This window comes from Pogona vitticeps, chromosome 1 (genome assembly GCF_051106095.1).
Source record: "Pogona vitticeps strain Pit_001003342236 chromosome 1, PviZW2.1, whole genome shotgun sequence".
NCBI lineage: Eukaryota > Metazoa > Chordata > Lepidosauria > Squamata > Agamidae > Pogona > Pogona vitticeps.
In genome coordinates, this window is record NC_135783.1 from 53,658,572 (window position 1) to 53,680,799 (window position 22,228).

Below are 22,228 nucleotides of genomic sequence, written 5' to 3' on the forward strand. Positions count from 1 at the left end.
GATGCATATCAAGACAAAAGAAAAGAAAAGTAAAGAAATAAAGAAGACAAAAACATTGTGGCACCTTAAAGACTAATTAGTACGTTTTAATGTGAGCTTTGTGGGCAAGTCTTTCCTGTCTGAGGGAGTGAACTGTCCACAAAAGCTTACACTAAAATATGAACCATAACATTTATTATGCCACAATTTTTTGTCTTCTTGATTTCTCTTTTCTTTTGGCATAATATACTAGCACAGACTAACATAGCTACCTCTTCTAAAACTACATTTTGGATGCATGATTCTTTCATCTTATGTGTGTTTTTTACCATCATGTATATGTAGTGTATATATAACATGGCCACACATATTGATGCCAAAATGTCTGTGGTATAACTCTTTGCCTCAACATGGCCAGAGAACAAATTTTTAAATATAATGGCTCATACGCTTTGTTGCAATTCTACACCAACTGGACAAGCCCATATATTGGGGCTAGAAATATCACAACAGTGGTAACGGTGAGTGTGCAGAGAGAAAGAGAGAGCACAAAGATTTACTCTTTGTTTTAGTCATACTGTCCCTGTTTGTATTACTTGGGTGACAGAGCTAACCTGGCAAGTCTAGAGTACATCAGATGTTAAATTAGTTACACCCAAATGTGTTTTTCTATTGATTTTATGGATGTTAAAATTTTTCAAAGGTTTATATGAGGCAAACACAGCAGCTTGATTTTATAAACTGAAGAAGCAGCATACATGGTAACACAATACTTATTTTTAAAATACAGTTTCCATAAAATGTGGCATACATAAATGGTCAGGTGGCTGGTGAGTGGGGTTGTAAAGGTTTTATTGATATAGCTTAGTATCAAGCTTCATAAGTTATGCTTTGCTGCTCATGAGAAATTACATTAACTCAAACACATAATGTATCACACAGATTTCTGCCTGTGTTTCTCTATGCATTTCTTTTATTGCCTACACTCACCCTCCCCCAACCCTGTTGTTTTATCCCAGCAAACTGAGAAATATGTGTGTGCAGTGGTTGTTAAGAACCATATCTGCTTTCTAGGGCCAAGAAGAGTTTAAAATCATAGATATGGAACATAGGGCCAGGGATGGTTGACTGACAACAGGAAATAGTGTGCTAGTTCTATGCCCTGTTGCAGGTGATTTGGGAACGAATGGAACAGGATTTCTACATTCGTTCTTCACCAAACTGCCCTTCAAGAATTGAATCTTCCTCATGGGGAAAACAGATTACAAACGGAGATCAGAGTTTGTAAAATGGCTCAGATAGAAGGCTTAAAACTGTTCTTTTCCAGAGCAAGCTCTGTCAGCATCAGAAAGCCCATCACTTGTATTTCGCCTTTCAGAAAACTGCTGCAGTCTCCCAACGTCCCATCTAATGGGGTCCAAGAATGCAGACTTCCATGTGTTTGATGAGCATCCAAAGGTTACCTACAGGTCCCAGGTTAGCAAGTGATACACGCACAGACGTCCCCTTAGCCTGATCTAGTGAAGTTCTCTCCAAATAACTGGAAATAATTTATCAGGGGATGTCTTCAAACTCCTAAGGGGCAAGAATCATATGTTGGTTCTAGCAAGCTGAAATGTTTTGTTGCACTCTAGTAAATTCAGATTGTGGGGTATAATCAGAACTGCTGATTTTAATTTTTTTTTTTTTAAAGAAAATGTCAAACACATGAATGCTGGTCACAAGAATGGGGAATGAGAAAGAAATGTTATGGAAGACATGCATCCTGATCCCAGGGAGACAGAGGGAGGAACACACGTTGAAACACTGTGGCTGTTGATACAAGTAGACAGGGACAGCCTATATGCTTGTCATTCTCTCTCAATCATCTATCTGACTGCATATGAATGAAAAAACTACCCAGATTGCATGCTTTAATTGGACAGATGTTCACTGTACTATTCCTTGGCTCATGCCAAGTACTGGCTGCGGTTGAAAACAACAACAAGAAGACTTTACTTGCACTTCCATAAGTGGGAGTCAAAGACAACTGAATTTATATGAGAAACCAGAATTAGATTCACAACCCTTAATGCTTCCAAAACAGAAGCACTACTATGGATAGGGAAGCACGTGCATTATTTTGTCTTTGTGCAGCTAGAAGTCCAAAATAGGAGTGATATTATACTACTCATCACAACAGCAAGCCATTAATTTAATTACAGTCAAACACTGCTAATTGTCATACTGCTATATTATATTCCTGAAACAGCTCTTACTGGCTGACTCTATTATTCTGATTCCATTGTGAGATGGGGCCCAGCAACAAGGCCTGCTCTTGTTATTTTTCAGTTCAAAAAAAGTTAGGGTGAACGCTGCTTGCATAGATGTCTCCCGACCTCGTAAAATTCTGCTGATACATAATTTCTTAGAGAATTACTGATTTTGAAGAAAATGATCTGCTTCTTCTCCCAAAAGGCAGAATGATAGCATTTGCACTTTATTAAGAATGGTCTTTACATGTGCATCTGGCTGTGGGATCAGGTAGGGAAGGCAGATGCTAAAGATCAATTCATGCACAAAGTTCCTCACACTGATAATGGAAGTCTCCCATGTCCTTCATTGAGCCGGACTAGAATAACTGAGTAAATGACATTGCGTCTCTACGTGTACATCCCTGGTAGTGATTATGGACTTGGTCTTCCCCCTTGAATATTTCTAACATCTATGAGGATCATTCCATTTTGAATAAAGGTGTCCATATTATTTATTTATCAACAAGAACAGAAGCTTGAAAGTTACTTTGTTGACATAGTTTACAATACCCAAGGCAGTATAGCTCATAGCCACACTAGCTGGTGGGTTCTCAGTGCTGTAGTCTAAAAAAATACCTTGCCCAAGTTTTAACCAAGGCTTTAGATAGAAAACACGCAAACAACTTGTGCTATGATTTTCTGAAAAGCAAAATTGCTGCTGACATTTTTATAATGTTCTGATTACATCTGATTGATCTGTTAGGACCCTACAATACTGCTTCAGAGGAGAATATTTCACATCTAATATATAATTGATCACATATTTATAAAACTAGGACTAGAACAGGGAAGTTCATGATAGGACCTTTCAGAGGTCATTAATTCAACTTGATGCCATGTAATAACAAGGCTAGAATCCTCAATGCATACTTACTGGGAATGGGATCAAGCTCCATTTTAACATCAGAGATCTTATTTATGGCTGAATGGCTCAGGGAACCTATGGGAGGGGATTGTGCAGCCCCTCTTGATTGAAACTATTTGGTCTGGAAAAAATCTGCAAATGTATTGTTGACATGTTTAGCACATAAGCAGAAAATCTGGTATTCCTTTGGTGACAAAAAAACACGGATTAATTTTTAATAAAGCAGGAGTGACGGTAATTTATGGTGATGACAACTAACACTTCTGAAAGTCTTGTTTTGTGTCTAAGAATAACTAACTTAAAAACAAGAAACTTTAAGTAGATATTCAGTGTAATGTCATTTTGCTAGCAGAGGGGAGGCCCAAATCTTCATTTTTGTTACAAACAGCTTGGTAAAGTTACTTTTTAAAATGAAAACTCCCAGAATCCCCCAGCCAGCATGGCCAATGTCAAGACTAGGAAGAGTTTTAAGGATTCATAGCACAGAATCAGTGTGTCCCCTTCCTGACATAAACCAGAGGGAGGCACTCCCCTTAGACTTCCATTGGGGCACCAGTGTCTTCAGAATGCTAAAACACTGCTCTGCTTTTAAATGCACAAGAAAAATGATGAGTGGCCAGCCAAGTGGTCATATGTCACCTGTATTTATTTCCAAGCTGAACAGAACACAAGTTCCTCCTTATGTAAAATGGTGATTATCAATGGAAGGACAAAGAAGGTACATTTAGAAATCAAATGATCCAAAAAAACTTGATTTCTTAAAAAGTTGACGTGTCTTATTTTCTGAAACTTATGCTGGACAGTATTTCACACAAAGTACTGTAATTTTAGCAGGCAAGTTCTTACTTTTTACAACCTAGTAACAGAAAAGTGTAGGACTGAGGTGTGTCCAACTTTTTATCTGATGATGCAAGGTACAGAATGTAAATGTTCCCTTAGAACACAGACAGAAAATGGTCATCCTACAATTGATCTATGACTGGAACCTCCATCACCTCAAACCACTACACATGGTAGCTAGGCCTGATGGGAGCTGTAGGTTAAACAGTGATTATTTAGTTCTTCTAAATGGCTCTTAAAAGTGCCCTTGTAAGGTTATATTTCATGCAACTATGACCAGTTTTAATTTTGGTGGTCACATAAAATTTGCCAACTGTCTTGTAATTCTAAACTGGGGAAAGGATGCAGAAGTGAGCTTCACCTCGATGTGGCCCAGCGCCATTGCATTGGACATAAGACTGTGATGTGAAGATCTATCTGAAGCTCTGTAGCAGCTGAACACTACTACAGAGCTCCCTTAATCAGGAACCCCGCCTACACACAAGCAAGGATCAGCTTACACAAGCCTATTATTTTCAGCCCTATCACAGAACAGATCTGGTACAAGAACCCCCAGCCCCATTTAAGAATGGGCAGTTGATAGACTTAGTTGTGTACCACAAACTACAGGATGGCTACAATGATCCCCCAGGAAGAAACCATTGTAATGTTTCATTTGAACATCTATTGAAAACGCTTGGTATATAAAATTGTTTCAGTGCTTGCTTAAACCCCCAAAGACCCCATTTTAATCAGTGAGGTCAATGCTCAGTCTTGCCCTGTTGCTGGATAATCCACAACTGTGTTATTTAGCAACAAGAGTTGGGGGAAACCTTTCTTCCTCCATTTTTCTTAATTATTTTGAAAGTTTATGTGGGCGCTTTTCCTTTGAGTGGCCTTACTCTGATGTGTAACAAGAAAACACAGTTAACATTTACTTATATGCTGCATCAGTTATGAAATATCTCTATAAACACAAGTTACATAGAAACAGCAAGTCAGAAACAGGATAAAACACCAAGGGAGAGGGGGAGTGAACAAGTTGTAAATACATTTCCAGAAACAAAAAGGATTGATTTTTTGTCTTTTTTCTTTTTCGTGACTAGCACCATCTGTACACGACAATGTATGGACATAAATGTTTGGATAATAAAGGTTTGCAAGGCACTTAAGACAGTTTTTCTGTGTATTTTACTTTAATGGTGCTCTCAGCAGCGGCATTCCTACACCTGCTCTGCCTCCCTCTTCCATTATTATTCAGGAAAAAGTCACTTCTGCCAGCAGTTCCTATGTACAAACATGTCCTTAAAGATTTCTCAAAGTGCTCTTTCAGGCTAGGAGAATCCACATCCTTTTTTTTCCTCAGCGTCTTTGCTTTTCATCCTCATCATCTATCCAGTTTATGCTCTGCTCTTCGGCATAACAGAGAGCGGGGGAAAACATTTCTGCTCACACTCATGCACAAACAGTCAAAACGTGACACCAACCTTCATTCTCATTCTGCGTCTTTGGGGTGCTGTTCAAAAGAAAGAAATGGGGGTGGGGTGGGGGCAGCAGTAGCCCAAACCTTAAAGATGGATCTTTTTCACCGACGCCTCGAAGTGATGTCGAAGCACGTGATCATCATGAGGTGGGCCTTGCAGTAGTTGACACGGTTTTCTAGCCGCTCAGTCACACATTCGAGAGCCTCCAAGTATTCCAGGGAATCCAAGTCAAATACTTGCTCCAAGTCAACTGTGAGAATGCAAAGGAAAGCTGGTAGAGAGAGGACACATGGCCAGAACAGGATTTCTTACCTGTGAAACCCTTAAGAGTTAATTCAGACATGCACATGTCACATTTAGTGGGATGGAGTGCAATGCTGCTGTCACAGAAAAGCTTCACATCAGGCCTTAAACCTTCTTGACATTAATCTTTATTGTACTAGCAGCACTGCATTCTACCTCACTTGCACAGATTCTTCTGCAGTACAAGCACTATCTATCTCATTGTTGTTTTCATTTTGGTTTTCGTGCTGTAGTGCTTTTGTTCTTAATTTGGCTTCATCAGAAATGGGAAGCATTTGGTCGTTTGCACTACAGCTCACAGTAGCCATTCTGGCTCTAGGATTCCTGTTACTTGAAAGCCAAAGAAAACTAAATGCTTCCCATGTCAGGGCTGTAGCTGTAGCTGTAGCACGTGCTGACTTCATCTGCGGTTTTGTGGTTTATTTTTAGTATATCTATTTAAATATCTGTTTGAACTGGGTGATGTTTTTGTTCTTGTCTTTATACACTGTCTAGGTACCTCTGACTTATGGTGACCCTATAAATGAAGTGGCCTACAAAGTGTCCTGTCATTGACAGCACTGCTCTTCTGAACTCAATGCTATGGCTTCCTTTATGAAGTCAATCTATCTCCTCTTTTCCTGTCTTCCATTTTTCCCAGCACCACTGTATCTTCCACAACGAGTTTTGTCTTCTCATGATGTGCCCAAAGTCCAACAGCCTCAGTTTTACCAATTTTTGCTTCTAAAGAGAGCTCAATCTTCATTAGATATAAACCCCACTTGTACACTTTTTGATAGTTGAGGTTGTCCACAAAACTCTCTTCTAACACCACATTTTAAACACATTTTTTCCCTGTCAGTTTTCACTACTGTCCAGCGATCAAACCCACAGATAGTAATTGGGGATCAAACACTGTGGATGATCTTGGCCTTGGTCTCCTGTGACTCTTCCTTACTCTTAAAGTCTTCTCTAGTTCCTTCACTGCTGCCCTTCTGAGTCTCGGTCTTCTTTTGATGTCCTGGCTGCAAATCCTCAGTTAGATTGATGTTGAAAATTTCTGAGGGATAAATCTTTAACATATATGGTCTTCAACTTTTCCTGCTTTAACAATTAAAATATTTAACAATTTCAGTTTCTTCATTCTCAACATTAAAGCCACGATTTTTGTCTTCATAATATTCAGCTGCAGTCCTGCTTTGGCACTTCCTTTCAATTTCACTAAAAGTCATTTCAAGTCATGACTACCTTCTGACAGCAAGATGGTGTCATCTGCCTATCTTAAACTACTGATGTTTCATCCACCAATTTTCCTTCCTCTTTTATTTGAATCTAATTCAGCTTTCTGTATATGTTCTGCATACAGATTAAACAGATAAGGAGATAAATGCATACTTTTCTCCATATTTTACCCCCCTCCCTTTTTGTTGTTCTTTTCTAATTCTTTAGAGAAGAACCTGTCACTTTTTGTATAGGTCTTTAGTATATTTCTCTTCATCCTATCCTGGTTATATATCATGTCCTCCTGTTAGGAGGTTATAATTCATGCAACTATGACCAGTTTTAATTTTGGTGGTCACATAATCTAGGTTGAAAAATGTTTTGATCCTCTGGAACAGCTCTCCCCCCCCCCCCCAATCTCTTTTGTTGCTCTTTTCTAACTTTTTGCACTGGCCATTGTAATTATCTTTATTTCTACACTATACTCACAGCAAAGCTGCATTCAGGATTCTGACCCTGCTTCTTTTTAAATTCTTTAAATAGTTTTTGCATATTTAAAAGTCTTTTGCATATTTAAAAAGCTCCTAAAAGCAGATCTGTTCAGAGAAGCCTTTGGGGAGAATAGCTGCGACACTGGTGGAAAGAGGAGACGAATAATATAGTATATATTCCAGAAACTGTAGAATATTCCAGAAACTGTTTTGCCACCTGTCTTTGGTTATGATTTATGTATGTTTTATAATCTATGTTTAATTTGTTGTATTCCACCCAGAGTAGAAGTTTGCTAGATGGGCAGTATATAGTAAATTGAATGAATGAATGAATGAATGAATGAATGAATGAATGAATGAATGAATTCTTCATTAGTAATATCTGTGGTTTCAATCCATAGTTCTTCTGGTTCACTGATAGTTGAATTTAGAAATGCAAATTTATTCTTTATGTGGAATTCAAATTAATAAAAATGTTCTTTATATTATATTTCTTTTACTGATTCTTTTAATGTTTTTTTTTCAGCTCTGCAATGGTTTTTGGCATTAACCATCATTAACTTGTGATCAGTAAGACAATCTTCTATTCCTTTTCTTTTGGCAGAAGTTCCATTTCCTACTTTCAACTATGTAGTCAATTTGAGTTCCATGTTGGCCATATGGTGGTGGTATTCAGGTATGCAGTCATCTATTTTGTTGCCTGAGACATGTATTTGTAAGAATCTGATTGTTGACTTCACAGAATTCTGTGGATCACTCTCCAGCTCCATTTCCGACCCTAAGGCCAAATTCTCCAAGATTTGGTTCAGTTTTGTTTCCTACTTTTGTATTCCAGTTTCCATCTTCTCATATTCAGACAGAGCTCGCACTGTGACCCCTAACTGCCTAAACTACATCTTGTCTCAGTATTAGAGCTACTATATATCATCTGAATTTGCCATTTCCTGAATAAAACACTTTATAGTTGTCTGACTGAAAATATTCTTGTTCACTTTTGTTTGCTCACATCAATAAATAAATAAATAAATAAATAAATAAATAAGTACTATAACGCACAAATGTTTCATTTCTTGCTTTACAGTTTCCAGTTTACCTTGATTTATACTTCTTACTTTCATGTTCTAATTGTACGGTTGGCAAGCATCAGAATTTTCTTTCACCTCTGTGCATGTTGGCCACCAAATGTCCTTTCAGTTTTAATTTAGGTGCATCATTAGCAACAGCGCTATTTGTACCTGTCCTTTGCTCTTCCCCAGTGGCTGATGGAATACCTTCCAACCTGGGAGTCACAAGTTCCAGCACTTTCTTTTGTTTAATTTTGGATTGTCTTATAGGGTTTTCAATGTAAGAAATATCCACCAGTGGTTAACCATTGCCTTCTTGTCAGCAGTACTAACAAAAGTTATCTTGAGGGTCATTGCTGCTGTCTATGAAAGATCCTCCATCCTTATTACCTTCCATTACTACTTTTGCCCAGTAGGTGCTTCTCTGCCTCTTCACCACTGGAACTAACTATTAGTGGCTCATGCCAAGTACTAATTGGAACTTCCCTACAGGAACACCCCTAGCCCCCTTCAGCATATTATATAACATTATATAATGTTAGCTGGGTTCTATAGGTGATAGCAAGTATTTTTATGTCACCTTCTCCTCTGCACCTATCCAGCAGTTGACAACTCCACCCAAACAGTCTGGCCAAGAAGTCATACTGGGTTTCCTTTTCATTATATATAACACGTTAATATCGAACAGGTAAAAAAATTATCACAAGTGCTGCTGCAGATGTTATACATTCTCTCCCTTTTAACATATACATCTCTGTCAACCGAGATAACATTTTATGCCTCTGATAAAATGGAACATTTTTCTTTGTAAGCATGGAATATTCCTTTGGTTTTATACAAGATCAGATTGTCTGCTAGTACTAAGTATGAAAACCACTGGGTTTTAAAAAAATAATGAGTCCCCACCCATTGCTCCCTGACAGCTCAAAGCAATTTGTATCAAAATTATATATATAGTTTTGGTCGTGTCTGCATCTTTTAAAAATTAAAAATCCTCTTTAGAAGTATCCTTCATACTTTGAATGTAGTAATCCATTTACAGCTGAGTTGTATGAACTTAGTATATATAGCAAACTAAATTAATCTCTTTTAACCAAGGGTCAAATTTGCCTCAAAAGTATTATTTCACAGCAGGGAGCAAATTTATAATATAATTCATATGTCTGGGCAACCTGAGAGCAACAGGCAAGCAAAAAAATAAAAATCTAATTTTCAGAAGCTGTGGAGTGAGACGCATAATCTAATGACGGCAATATTCCTGACTAAAGTACCTTACAGTTCCTCGATTCAGCTCTTGAACAAATGGGCCCGCTTGGTTCCAGTGTCACAATTTAAGAGAAGCATTTGAGAGCTTAGGTCTGGAAACATAGCCAGTTCAAACCTGTCTAAAATCAATATCAGCTCAGTCTTCGCTTATGAATACTGTGGCTCATGGTTTTATTCTAACACCCGTAAACTTTTATATTCCTTAAACAGAGGGGAAAAAATAGCAATGATATCTTACATTCAGTAAGCCATTTATTAGGATCCAGCATCAGGTACTGTTTGGTGACTTCCAGCTCCCTCATTAACCACTCATACTTGGCCTTGACCTCTGCAATTCGCTGCTGACGGTGTTCCAGGATCTTCAGTTTAGCATTGAAACAAATCACCTCCTGCCCAATAAGGCATGTGAAGAGAAAGGGGGGAGGGGGGGAAACAGAAGGGGAAAAAATGAGGCAAGATTAGATTTTCCCCAATTAAACTATCTTCCATTCAGTAGTAAGAATTTCAGAAATTTAAGTGAGGAAAGTGATGGGAATTAATTAAACAAGTAAACCTTTGCCACTGAAGGGATTGTTGGATTATTGTGCTTTATTTGACACAGGTAACGATCAGGCGTCTCCTTAGACTGAGCATGCTTAAGGTAATGATAATACATAAAATATTTTTCCCAGTTTTGAATGGGAAAAGTATTTTATTATCATTACCTTAAGCATGCTCATGTTTTAAAAGCACAAAACAAAAAACAAAATTGTGTTACAAGTGTCTGACTAAAAAACTTTGGGTTGCCAGGTCCATATTTCCCTCACTAAGTGCTAAGGGGTTTTGGTATGAGGGAACCATGGGTAGGGCTGAGATGTTTGCCCTTCCAACACAAAACCTGTTTTTCCCCCCTTATAAATGCATCTCCTGTGTCAGTGTTTTCTCCTGGCTAGTGTTTGAAATCAGAAATGAACCTATCTGACAGAAAATGAGTGAGGTGATATTGCAGGGAGATACATTGCAGGGAGAATTAAATGCCATCAGGTGCCCTTCCCTCCAGCTTGTTCTTCTGCCTTGGAAGGCTACTGCAGTCTCATGAGCTTAGAAATGGGGACTAGACAATCTACTCCTCAATGTAATACCTAGTTTGGTTCTGAAAGCAGAATACTAATGTTCGGTAAATGCTATATAATGCTCATATTCCAGCACTAAAGTCCCAGCATATAAGGCATCTATGGTGGTCGGTAACGCGTTACATTATAATTCACTGTTATAATTTACTGTAGGTAACTCTACTAGCTGTAACATCTTTCCAAACTCTGGGTTTTAAATGGGTGTTTCGGGTTCAGTGTTAGTTTATGAAATAAATGAGGATCTTGAATAGGATATAAAGAGTTATTGCCTATGGCACAGCTTCTTTATTATTTAAATTTCCTTTACTGAGCAAAGTGGAGTAAGATAAAATTGCCATCTTTGCACTTAAAAGGAAGCAACATCTGTCTATTAGAATGGTCTTACATTGTTGTCCCCCATGCGCCGTCGCTGGAGCCTCTCCACATCATCAATCTCATACACTTTGATCTCAAAGGGCTCCCCCATTCCTCTCTGGGCACTTCGCAGGGGTCCATCCACCCAGCGTACTGCTGGGCTGGTAGGTTTCCGTACAGGAGATGTTGTGTCGAGTGATAACGCTGGAATGAGTCTCCGTCTCTGAGAACCTAAACAGTATCAAATATAAAGTTTTGTTATTAAAAGATACATCTTTTGTCCTACAAAAAGTTTACACCATGCAAGATAAATACAGTGAAGGAGATTACCCTTTAGCTCTGTGTTATGAAACATAGTTCTGAGGCATTTTGTGGAATGAGAATTATGAGGTGAGAGAAGAGCTGAAAAACACTATGTTGTTGTTGTTCTGCCATCACGTCACCTAGATAGTCAATCCATCTTGTATTTGGTCTTCCTCTTTTCCTGCTGCCTTCACCCTTTCTCAGCATTAGAGATGGGGGGTATTCGTATTAGTATACGAACACCCCCGCACAGCCTGACTTAATGAGGGTCCGGCACTCACGCATCTGGTAGTAGCCCCTCTCTTCCTTCCAATCACTCCCAGAGCCCCATTTGGCTAGCGACTCAGCAGCCTTGCAGAAAGACTCATCCTCACTCCCACTGCCAGGAGTGGCTAGCTCAGCAGGGCTCTGTGAGCAATGTAGGAAGAGAGGAGCCACTGCCGCACACATGAGTGGATAGCCTGGCCCCAAGGGGCTGGACCCTCGTTAACCCCATCTCTACTCAATATCATCGTGTTTTCCAGAGAATCTTGTCTTCTCCTGATGTGCTCAAAGTAGGACAGCCTCAGTTTCAGCATTTTTGCCTCCAGAGCTACAATCTAAAGGGAACTTCTTGACTGCTGAAAATTAGTCCTGTGCTAAAGGGGAAGGGGGCACACATAATGATTATTTTTAGTGAAAATAAAATAATTTTGATGATTCTAAGACGCATATTGGACACAAACTCTTACCAAGTATTGCCAAAGTGCTGTTTGTTTTATTTTGGAAAAATTACTAGAAACCCCTTGCCCAGCTGATATTATTATTCCAATAATTTTAGTAGCTAATTAAAAAAAATATTTAGAAAAAGCTGAAGCTTTTGATAATAAATAGAATTATGGTTTCGTATAGCACTGTTTTGTTTCTGCCTGTAAAAGAGATCTTATTTGGCAGTTGTACTTTCTGCTACAAACTTAGAAACTGCTATTGTTAAGCCAACATGTGGATTTTCTCAGGAAGGGATGGATAAAAAGATGAGCAGCTGAGCAACAAGATCACAACCCCCACTTGCCTTGGTACACTATCTACCCATTTCAGATTATTATTAGTTGCAGTTCTGGAAGCAGATCCATATCTTTTCTGTTGATCTAGTTGTGGATCTGACTCACTGGAATCCTGTGTATTGGGATTGTCATCTTTGAACTCCATTTGTAAGTGCTTATTCATGGATGAGATGGTCAGACAGTGTCACTGAAGCTACCAACATGAATTTGACCCAACTCCATGAGGCAGTTGAAGACAGGAGGGCCTGGCATTCTCTGGTCCATGGGGTCACAAAGAGTCAAACACAACTTAACGACTAAACAACAAATTCATGTTGTTGAAAGCAAAAAGAAGCAAAGTGGGGAGAAAGCTATAAATTGCAAGGTGTATTGGCCAATTTGTCTGTATTCAATGGCACAAAAATCAACTACCTATGATTTTAACTTATCTTTCATGTTCAGGTCCAAAGTGAACATGGCAGCACCTCCAGAAAAGTTCAATGTAGAAGATCATAGGACCATAATCAAGTACCTGTTCCTCCAAGGGAAAGGTGAAAAGCAGATCCATGATGAAATGTCACAAACTATGGGTGACAGTGGCCCTTCATATGCAACAGTTAAACGTTGGGTTGTCAGTTTTATAACTGGCCCTTTCAGTGTGGAAAGTGAGAAACCGAGTGAAAGGCCTGTTTCTGTTTCTGTCCCTGCAAATGTGAAAGCCATCCGTGACATGATCATGGAGGACCACTGAATATCAGCCAGAAGTATTGCTATATATCTGAGAATATCACATGAGAGAGTTCGTACCATTATCCACAACGACTTGGAAATGAGAAAGCTGACAGCAAAGTGGATCCCCAAACTTTTGACAACTGAACAAAAGAGGAAACTTATGGAGTCATCGGTGGCTGTTTTGGAACACTTTGGAAGAAATGAGTCAGATTTCCTGGGCAAACTGGTAACTGGTGATGAGACATGGATCTACTGTTATGATCCTGAGACAAAGGAACAGTCTAAGGAATGGAGGCACAGTGGTTCCCCCAGGCCAAAGAAGTTCTGAGTGCAAAGGCCGGTGCAGAAGCAAATGGCAAGAGTTTTTTGGGATAAGAAGGGAGTTCTGCTGGTGGACTGCCTCCAACAGGGTTCAACCATCAATGCAAAATATCACTGTGGTTTATTGATGAAGCTGAGGCAAAACATCAAGAAAAAACGTTGAGGGAAGCTCTCCAAAGGTGTCATCCTGTTGCATGACAATGCCTCATCACACACTGCAGGTGAAACAATGGTAAAACTGACTTCCTTAGGGTTTCAAGTGATGCCCTATCCACCTTATTCTCTCGACCTGGCTCCTTCTGACTATCATCTGTTCCTCAAACTCAAAAAACACCTAAATGGAGAATGATTTGGGAGTGTTCAGGAGGCAACTAATGCTGGAAATGAGTGGTTACACCAGCAGTTGGAAGAATTTTATTTGCAGGGACTTAAGAAGCTGCAGGACAGATGTCGCAAGTGCACCGACTTCCTGAGGGAATATGTAGAAGAGTGTAGCAGTTACAGCTTACTAGCTCAATTTTTTTTCTGGGAAAGGCTCAATACTTATCTGCACCCCCTCATATCCAGTGTGTATCTGTGGTTAAAGTGATGGACTAGGACTCAGGAGACTTGGGTTTCAATCCCCTGCTCAGCCATGGAAATTCACTGGGGGCACTGGCAGAACCACTCCTTAAATATCCCCCTCACCTCGAAAGCTCTATTAGGGTCACCATAACTCAGTTCTGATTTGATGGCACAGAACAACAACAAAGTACTACCCAGGAATTGCTCCTCTCAGATGTTGGGGAGTAGACCTGTCTCTGACTCCACTGCAGAGCTCCCCTCTGCTGGAAAAGTGCAGAGCTCTCTGTTGCCCCTCTGGAGGGTCCAGGTTCTTCCTGAGCTGGAGTGTCTGGTGGGGGTTCTGGGTCTTCACCTGACAAGGAGTCTTCCAGCAGGGGCATATCTGCTGTTGATTTTGATTTGAGCCTAGCAACATAAGCCTTATAGTATGTGTAGATACCGAGTCCACAAACCAACCACCAATAAAGTGTAGCAACAACTTAACAATGCAAGGAATAAACAAAGTTTCCTCCAAGGTGAACAACTCTTACTGTTCCAGTATTTCAGCATACCATGATGTAGCACTGACCTTTTCATTCATGGAAACTCAGGAGTGAAATCTGAATAAAAATCCACATTTTCCCTCTCCAGTCAATTTATCCATTGTGCATGCATGTCTACCAGTTAATTCTATCAGCCATTGCCACAATCTTTCCACATCTGCCCTGTGTACCCTTATCTAACCTCATTTCAAGGCAGACCATTTAGAACCTGTAAATGAATACAATTTCTCAAGAGGCCAGCCCCTCAATGAGTATGGCAGATTGACAAGCAATTTGGGAGTCCCAGGAAAGATGTAGGTCATAGCAGACAGGTCATAACATCCAGCCACCAGCTGCACAGTGACTCCTTGCACCCTCTAAAAGCTTATTTTTTCACAAAAGCTAGGTTTCGATCCACTATGTCTATGTCAGTTGTTTGGCACTACTGCATTTGGATGATACTGATCTGGTTGTTGCCCTAAGTACAAGGCATTTTAAAATTATTTAATGAATTATCTTGGTCACTTTTCTAGCCTTCCTAAAGAGAAGTGGCTCCAGACAAGCCAGTAGCAATTATGTCCTTGTGAGCTAATTCCAAGCCAGCCAAGTTAGCAGGTTTTATTTACTAATGGTGTCCAACTCAATCATGCATGTTCCACAGAGTTTTCAATGTGCACAATAGCCCAGTGCTACTTTCTCTATTAAATCATTCCTATATTCATGCGGTCAAAAAGCTCAGTGCTGGCATGTGGCAGTCAAGCGTGTAAAAAATGATTACTTGAGTCCCTTTCAGCACAGATTTGCGGCACAAAATGGCCTAGCTGTGACCTGAGAAAATCAATGCTGTTGTTTTTAATGAACAACAACAAAAAAATTGTGATTGGGGGCCCATTCCACCATCTATGCTTTGAATTCAACACTTCAAGGGTTTAAAAGGGTCACCAAGCACACTGAGGTTCATCAGTTCCTTTACTATTACGACCATCACCTGTAAGGTTAAAAAATAACTCTGTATATGAATTATCATTATATTATGCATTAGCATAAAAATAATTCTGTATATAAATTAGATGCTATTATCATGATTTATGGATGAACTAAGAAGCAGCTGTGCATGATGTCGCTTTGGTTCAGGCATCATTCCAAACACTGGTCACAATCCTGCACTGAGTTCACTATAGTGCAGCCACATTTTACTCTGTTGCACTACAGCTCCTGCACAGGAGCCACATTTCTGTTCTTTTGGATACAGGAAGGAAAATAATCCACTTAATCAGTTCACCATAAATATCTACATATTTTCTAATGATACAACTGTTGGAAATGATTTAATTGATTTGAGGGTTGGACTCCAGGACATCTGTTCTTCACTCAAATAATAGTACAGCAGGAAACAACCAAAATACCGTTAGTTCCTAACCTGCTCTCTTCTACACACTTCTAGGCATCAGCCCCCATAGCCACATAATCCAGAACACAGGTAGCATTACAAGGAACACCTGTTATGCAGTGGGAGATACAGTGGAGCCAATCTGGTCTTGGATAAAATAATATTTTAGATTCCAAAGGACAACTGCAAGAAAATGAGTACACCGATATAATTATCTAATGCTCACTTGATGTCCACAACCACATAACTTTTTAAGTTTAGCACTGTCATGAGAAGATACTTTGTTACCATTAGTAGCCCCAATATTGGAAAGATTCTAGCTTTTTCAACAAGCCCAACCGCCCTCTCCCACATGCCCCCCTCCAAAAATCAACAAATAAACCCATAGAGCAGTGGTCCCCAATCTTGGGGAATCAGGTGTTCTTGAACTGAAATTCCCAGAAACCTTGGCCAATGCAGCTGGTGATGGTGGGGGGCAGAGGGGGGGCAGGGGTGGGTGGGTGTGTTTTTAGTAACCCCCACAAATTGATGAATAAATTCATTATTCATCAGTTCATGGGGGCAACTTCGTGCTTCATGTTTTGTCAACTTTTGACGACTCAAGAAGCAGGATGACTTGCCAAAATGGTGAATCATCGCCATCTCTAGCAGGTCTCTTTCTGATACCAATGTCAAAACATCCTTTGTCTTGTTACTTGACTGTTGAGGTCATGGCTAGAGATGGGGGTATTTGTATTCATATACGAATATCCCTGCACAGGTGGAAATAATGAGGGTTATAACTCACGATTTCACCACTGCCGCCGACTCTGTAGAAGCTTCCTATTGTGCTGTTCTCCACAGTGGATTAGCCACTCTCTGACCTAGTAGAGAGGCTTGTCATCCCGCCTCCTGCCAGGACTGGGTGGAGCCAGCCCTATTTATTTATTTATTTATTTATTTATTTATTTATTTATTTATTTATTTATTTATTTATTTATTTATTTAATATCCTGCCTATCTGGTCGGTTATGTGGCCGGACACTCATTATGTTCACCTGTGTGGGGATATTCGTATTCGTATCCAAATATCCCCATCTCTAGTCATGGCCTCTCAAATCTTCACAGAATAAATATGTTTTTCTTTAATAGATTTCATTTATTTCCACACTTCCTCTGCCACCAACCTTCAGCTGCCCCTATGTGTGTAAATCTGCCCCTTTATTCAGAACCATATAACACTCCCCACATAGCAAGCCCTCAGGTATTGAACTTGGCGCTACTCTGCTTGAATTGAACAAATACGCAAGGCTTTATCAAAATAGTAGTGTTGATCAAACGTTGTTTACGCCTAGACTTCAAATTCTCAGCTAATCAGAACCATTATTAGCAACATTCCATACTCCTCACTCAACCCTTCCCATCATATACTTACCAAACCAATGCATTTCAAGTAATAAATCTATTGTCATCATAATATAAATACTGTACATTTAAATTTAATTGTAATATAAACAATACATGTAAATATAATTGTGTGTCTGTGCATGCGTGTGTACAGATAGCTATATGAATGCCCACTTTTGCTCTAGCGGTTTCTGACTCCATCTGTTAACGGCTGCTGTGCTGTCCACCCTGCTACCTACCATGGGCAGCCACTGCTACTAACCCTGAACAAGGATGCTTCTTTTAGGATGGAGGACAACGTTTTTGTTCCCGGTCTTATTGGTATGGATTCCCAAACTCTGTACTGCCTTCTAGAAGCTGTTGTAGTTTGGCTAGTCCTCTCTTAATGAGCACTTTTTTTCTATATGACGTGTGGCGGCCAGATTAAGTCCTACTAGTCAGATCTGAAGAACCTGCGGCCTGATCCTTTCTCCCAGAATGGTCATCCATTCAAACAACGGCATGCTTCCATATCCACAACCGGATCTCCCTTCCAAGTGAGCTAGCCCAGTCTGTGCCAGTAGCCAGGCAGCCAGTGATCTTGTGACAAAAGGATACTGGGGCCCTTCTCAGACAAGCTGCTCTCTACAGGCTGGTCCCCAAGCTTCCATTCCCTAAATATCCAAGCCTGCTATTTGGATCCATCTCTTGTGGGCTTTCCATAGTTCACATTCTGGGCTAATTGCTTTGCAGAAAAGTAAATGCCTTATAAAAGAAAATGAGTGCCAAGGATCTATAGCAGCCCATGCAGGCGCATGCTCTTAACGATGGAAACGGTTCTCTCCTGAACCAGCATCAGAGGCAATAATTAGTCACAGTTTCAGACAGGCCAAGAGCCCTTTGATCTATCTGTCTATATTAAACGGACAAGGGCCTGTTTTATAGAAACCAAATAAACTTTAAAGGGCCAGAGGGTGGGGAAGCCTGAGGAAGATCTCTCTAGCTTCCTTAGAAAACCTCACACTGTTTCAAATGATATTCATTCAGTGCTCAAGGGCTTGCTGTGGACTGCAAACACCACAGGGGGACAGGAACCGCAAGCCAATAAATACTGTGTTGGAAAAAGCCAAATCCTTTGAGAGCTTAAGTGGTGCCTTGGTACATGAGGTAAACCTAATTACAAGTTTGAATTTGTTACATTTTTCACCATTTTCTTTCTACTTGCTTGGAGTGATACGCCTGAAATATTTGATACTTGTACAAAGAGCCTCAGATTCAGCTCTAATAAGATTTGCAGTATGTTTCACTGGCTAACACTGGAAAATAAAGAAAACTAATAGGATCACCTAAATACTATATCATCACACTATATTGTGATTTCATTCTTGCAAGTGAGAAAGATGAATTTCAAAACTATTTCCTGATCTGGGAAAGATTACATAATGCATTTTTTTTTATAAAAAGTTTCTGAGAGTTTTTGTGAAAAACTGGCTGAATTCTATTGGCTTTGTCAGGGTAATGCTCACATTGAGTAACTGGTATGCAGAATTAATCTAGTTGGAGGTCACATGCTCAGACGTGCCCAGGTCATGCACTTAGTGGCACCCTTGGTTACACACCTAGAAGCAGGGCAGACAGCTAGAAAATTGTGAAGATACTTGCACAATTTTCCTTATAGATGTAGCATTTCCAAAAAGAATTCTAGTCAAAGTATATTTTTCAGGGGGGAAAATGCTTTTATTTTTTTCCTCAGAATCTTTATATTTTGTGCAAAATACTTTTTTGTGTGCGCAAAACTGAACTGTTGAGCAAATCTCTCCCCCCCCCTTCTTCTAATGGTGCTGCTAACGAAGAAAAGGCTCTGGTCTTTTTGCCCTCATGCAGGAGCAAAATGTTTTGCAGCAGTTGACAGTTCTTTTGATTGGTGTCTCAGTGTGTTGAGACATCTTCTTTCGACAAGGATGAGAAACCTTGTACTGTATCTGTTACATCCTTACTGTGAACTGCTCCACAAATCAAAAACAGGAATATATTTAACCGGACTGGAACTTCCTTCATCTCTCCATCTTGGCTAAACTGCTGATGAGCTGATGAGCAAGCCAACAATATCCAGAGGCCCACACATACTCCACAGAAGTTCTCTTATCAGGAGAAAGGGCTTTGACAAAGCAGGCTGGGAATGTCAAAGATAAACCATTTCCTTCATCTTGGCTACACCTTCAAGACTTTTAGCAAGAGACAAAAGGCTGAACTTAATTATGGAAAGAAAGAAGGGTCATAATCTCAGGGGTAAGCAGTGCCCAATATTGTAATTCTGGAAGAATAACACAATTTGGTTTTATTTCCATCAGTGTTGTAATGAAGTATCGCATGATCACCTTAATATAACAACAACCAGAACCTAGAATCCTTATGATTAAACAATGTTTTCTGATTTTGACAGCCATGCTAGTTGGAGGACCTTAGGTGTCATATTCCATAAAATGCACTTTTTCAATCTCTGGTTAAGGGCTCCTGATTTAGCCCTCAAGGTTAAGGTCCTAAGTCCAATGGCTTCTTCATCAAAAAGAAGTGGTGTGAGGAAATAACTCCCACTAAAAGGGAGGAGAGCTAGGAAGTATCTTTCAGGGAGAAGGGCTGGAAAATGCACTGGAAAGCCACTGTCACATAGGTTTTGCTTAGCAGGAAAGGACCCTATGGACCATCGAATCCATCCTCCGTCAAGGAGGCACAGTGGGGAATCAAACTCCCTGCTTCTGGCTCCACAGATACCTAAACCACTGACCTATCCAGCATTGAGAGAGTAACAAGGAGAGACTAGGCTTGGTTATTATTAACAACGGCATTCCTGATGTTTAAAGCATAAGGTACAGTTTGGCCAAAATGAAGAATATTTGACTTCTACTAATTTCTGTGGGAGAAAGATAAGTAGCGATTGAACCTACAATAATCAACAACCAGCTATTGAACACTTAACTTATTTATTTATTTATTTATTTATTTATTTATTTATTTATTTATTTATTTATTTATTTATTTATTTATTTATTTATTTATTTATTTATTTATTTGACTTATATGCCGCCCACACTACCCGAAGGTCTCTGGGTGGCTTGAAGTCAGTGGGACCTGAACATCCTCCAGTTTTCTCCACTGCAACTTTTTTCTTTCCCTACCACCTGCTATACCAGAGTACCTTCTCTTCGGTACTGATAAAGCCTCTTACACTTTGTTGAAGCCAGAGATGTTATGCATGCCATGCTTATAAGGAGTCACACTTTTAACTTAGGGTCACTGTAGTTATCTCCTACTAATGGCATTTGAGCTCAGTCATGTGTGTGTGTGTTAAGTCTTGCCTCCTTGAGCTATGCTGCTACTAAATCACACTTTCCTTTCTAGAAAAATAAAATGACTGCCACTCTTGGAGGCAGAGGTTAGTGAGGGGAAGGAAGAAAGCAAAGAATAGATAGCGGCACAGATGATCAGAGGTGTCATGGGAGAGAAGATCTGTCACAAAATGACAATTATAACTCAAATTCTCCACTCAGATGCTCTAAAATGACAATGGCTTTAGGAAATATGAAATCCTGTTAACTGAGCCCAAGGCCAAGAGCCAGAAAAAGCTGCAATCTAATTGCATGGGCCTGATTCTGATTTGCCTTTCAGCCCAATCCCAAGAACATCTCTGGGAAATAACACTATAATGTTACGCTCAGTCCTACTGAGTTCAGCAAAACATCTTCATAGAATCTGAGAATCTTTCTCTGTGCTGCTCTTTTTCTGCATCTTGAATGATATAAAGAGAGGGAGAGATAACAAGGCTTACAAAGAAGAAGTGGATGCTAGACACATAATGAAAAGTAATGAAAATACAATGGAATTTAGGAACTTCCATGCTTTTATTCTTTTAAAGGTTTTAGTAAACTGAGTAGAATGTACAGCGTTAAAAAAAAAAAAAAAGAAGGCTTGCGATTTCTGGAAAAAAAGGTTCCAGGAAAAGCCAATATATACTTAGAAATAGAAAGATACTCAGTGACTAAAGGAAAGATCTGTCCACAGAAGTAGCTGGGCTAGTCTATCTAAGCATGTTGGCAAAAAGAAAAGAAAAAAAGATAGCGGTGGTGGAGACTAAAGACTAACAGATTTATTTCAAAGTCAGCTTTTATGAATCAAAATCCACTTCCTCAGACACAAAGCATAAGGGATTTGTATTTGTGCTACTTGTGCCTGAAAGAGTGGATTATGATCCCCAAAAGTCTTTCAAGTGCCACGATATTTAACTGTTTTTCCCTTCCTCCCACATTTATTTTTGCCAACATGGAAGGATATCCATGTATGTACCTAGAAAATAATCAAGCATAACTGCAGTTTCTTCTGCTTACTCTGCAAAGAATCGAAAATTTAATTTGGTTTAAAAATGAACGATAAATTTGTCTTGGCTTTCAAAACACACCATGTACCTTTCACCACCTAAGGTTCTAAAATCTTTACATAAGTATATACAAGAAGTCCACTTAAGAACAAAACAAAAGGCAACAAGACCGCAACCTTTCAGAGCCAGGTTAAAGAACAACAGCAAAAAACAGCCTTGGCACTGTGTTGAAACTTCAAAAGTGTCTGTGAAATCTAAGAAAACCGCTGATGGTTTCCTTAAAAGTCTTTGTGCCTCTCTTTAAAGGGGCTCTCTTGTGATTCATGTTGATCATGCCTGACAGCTAGCATTTCCGTTAATAATAATCATAAATAAACTGGACAAGGTCACCTGACCTGAAATGAGCA

The 22,228-nt window shown here is 39.5% G+C and overlaps 1 protein-coding gene across 2 annotated transcripts in view; it reads right to left on the bottom strand.

Annotated features, from left to right (window-relative positions):
• Window positions 1–1,717: 1,717 nt before the first annotated feature.
• The window catches only part of KIF26B (kinesin family member 26B), a 378,172-nt gene continuing 357,661 nt past the window's right edge, over window positions 1,718–22,228 (bottom strand). For both annotated transcript variants that reach the window (XM_078383091.1, XM_020788400.3), the window contains exons 13-15: window positions 11,263–11,462; window positions 10,004–10,154; window positions 1,718–5,691 (exon numbers count right to left, since the gene is read on the bottom strand). In XM_078383091.1, the coding sequence (XP_078239217.1) occupies window positions 5,543–5,691; window positions 10,004–10,154; window positions 11,263–11,462 (500 nt within the window). In that variant the 3' untranslated portion in view covers window positions 1,718–5,542. The remainder of the gene's footprint in view (window positions 5,692–10,003; window positions 10,155–11,262; window positions 11,463–22,228) is intronic.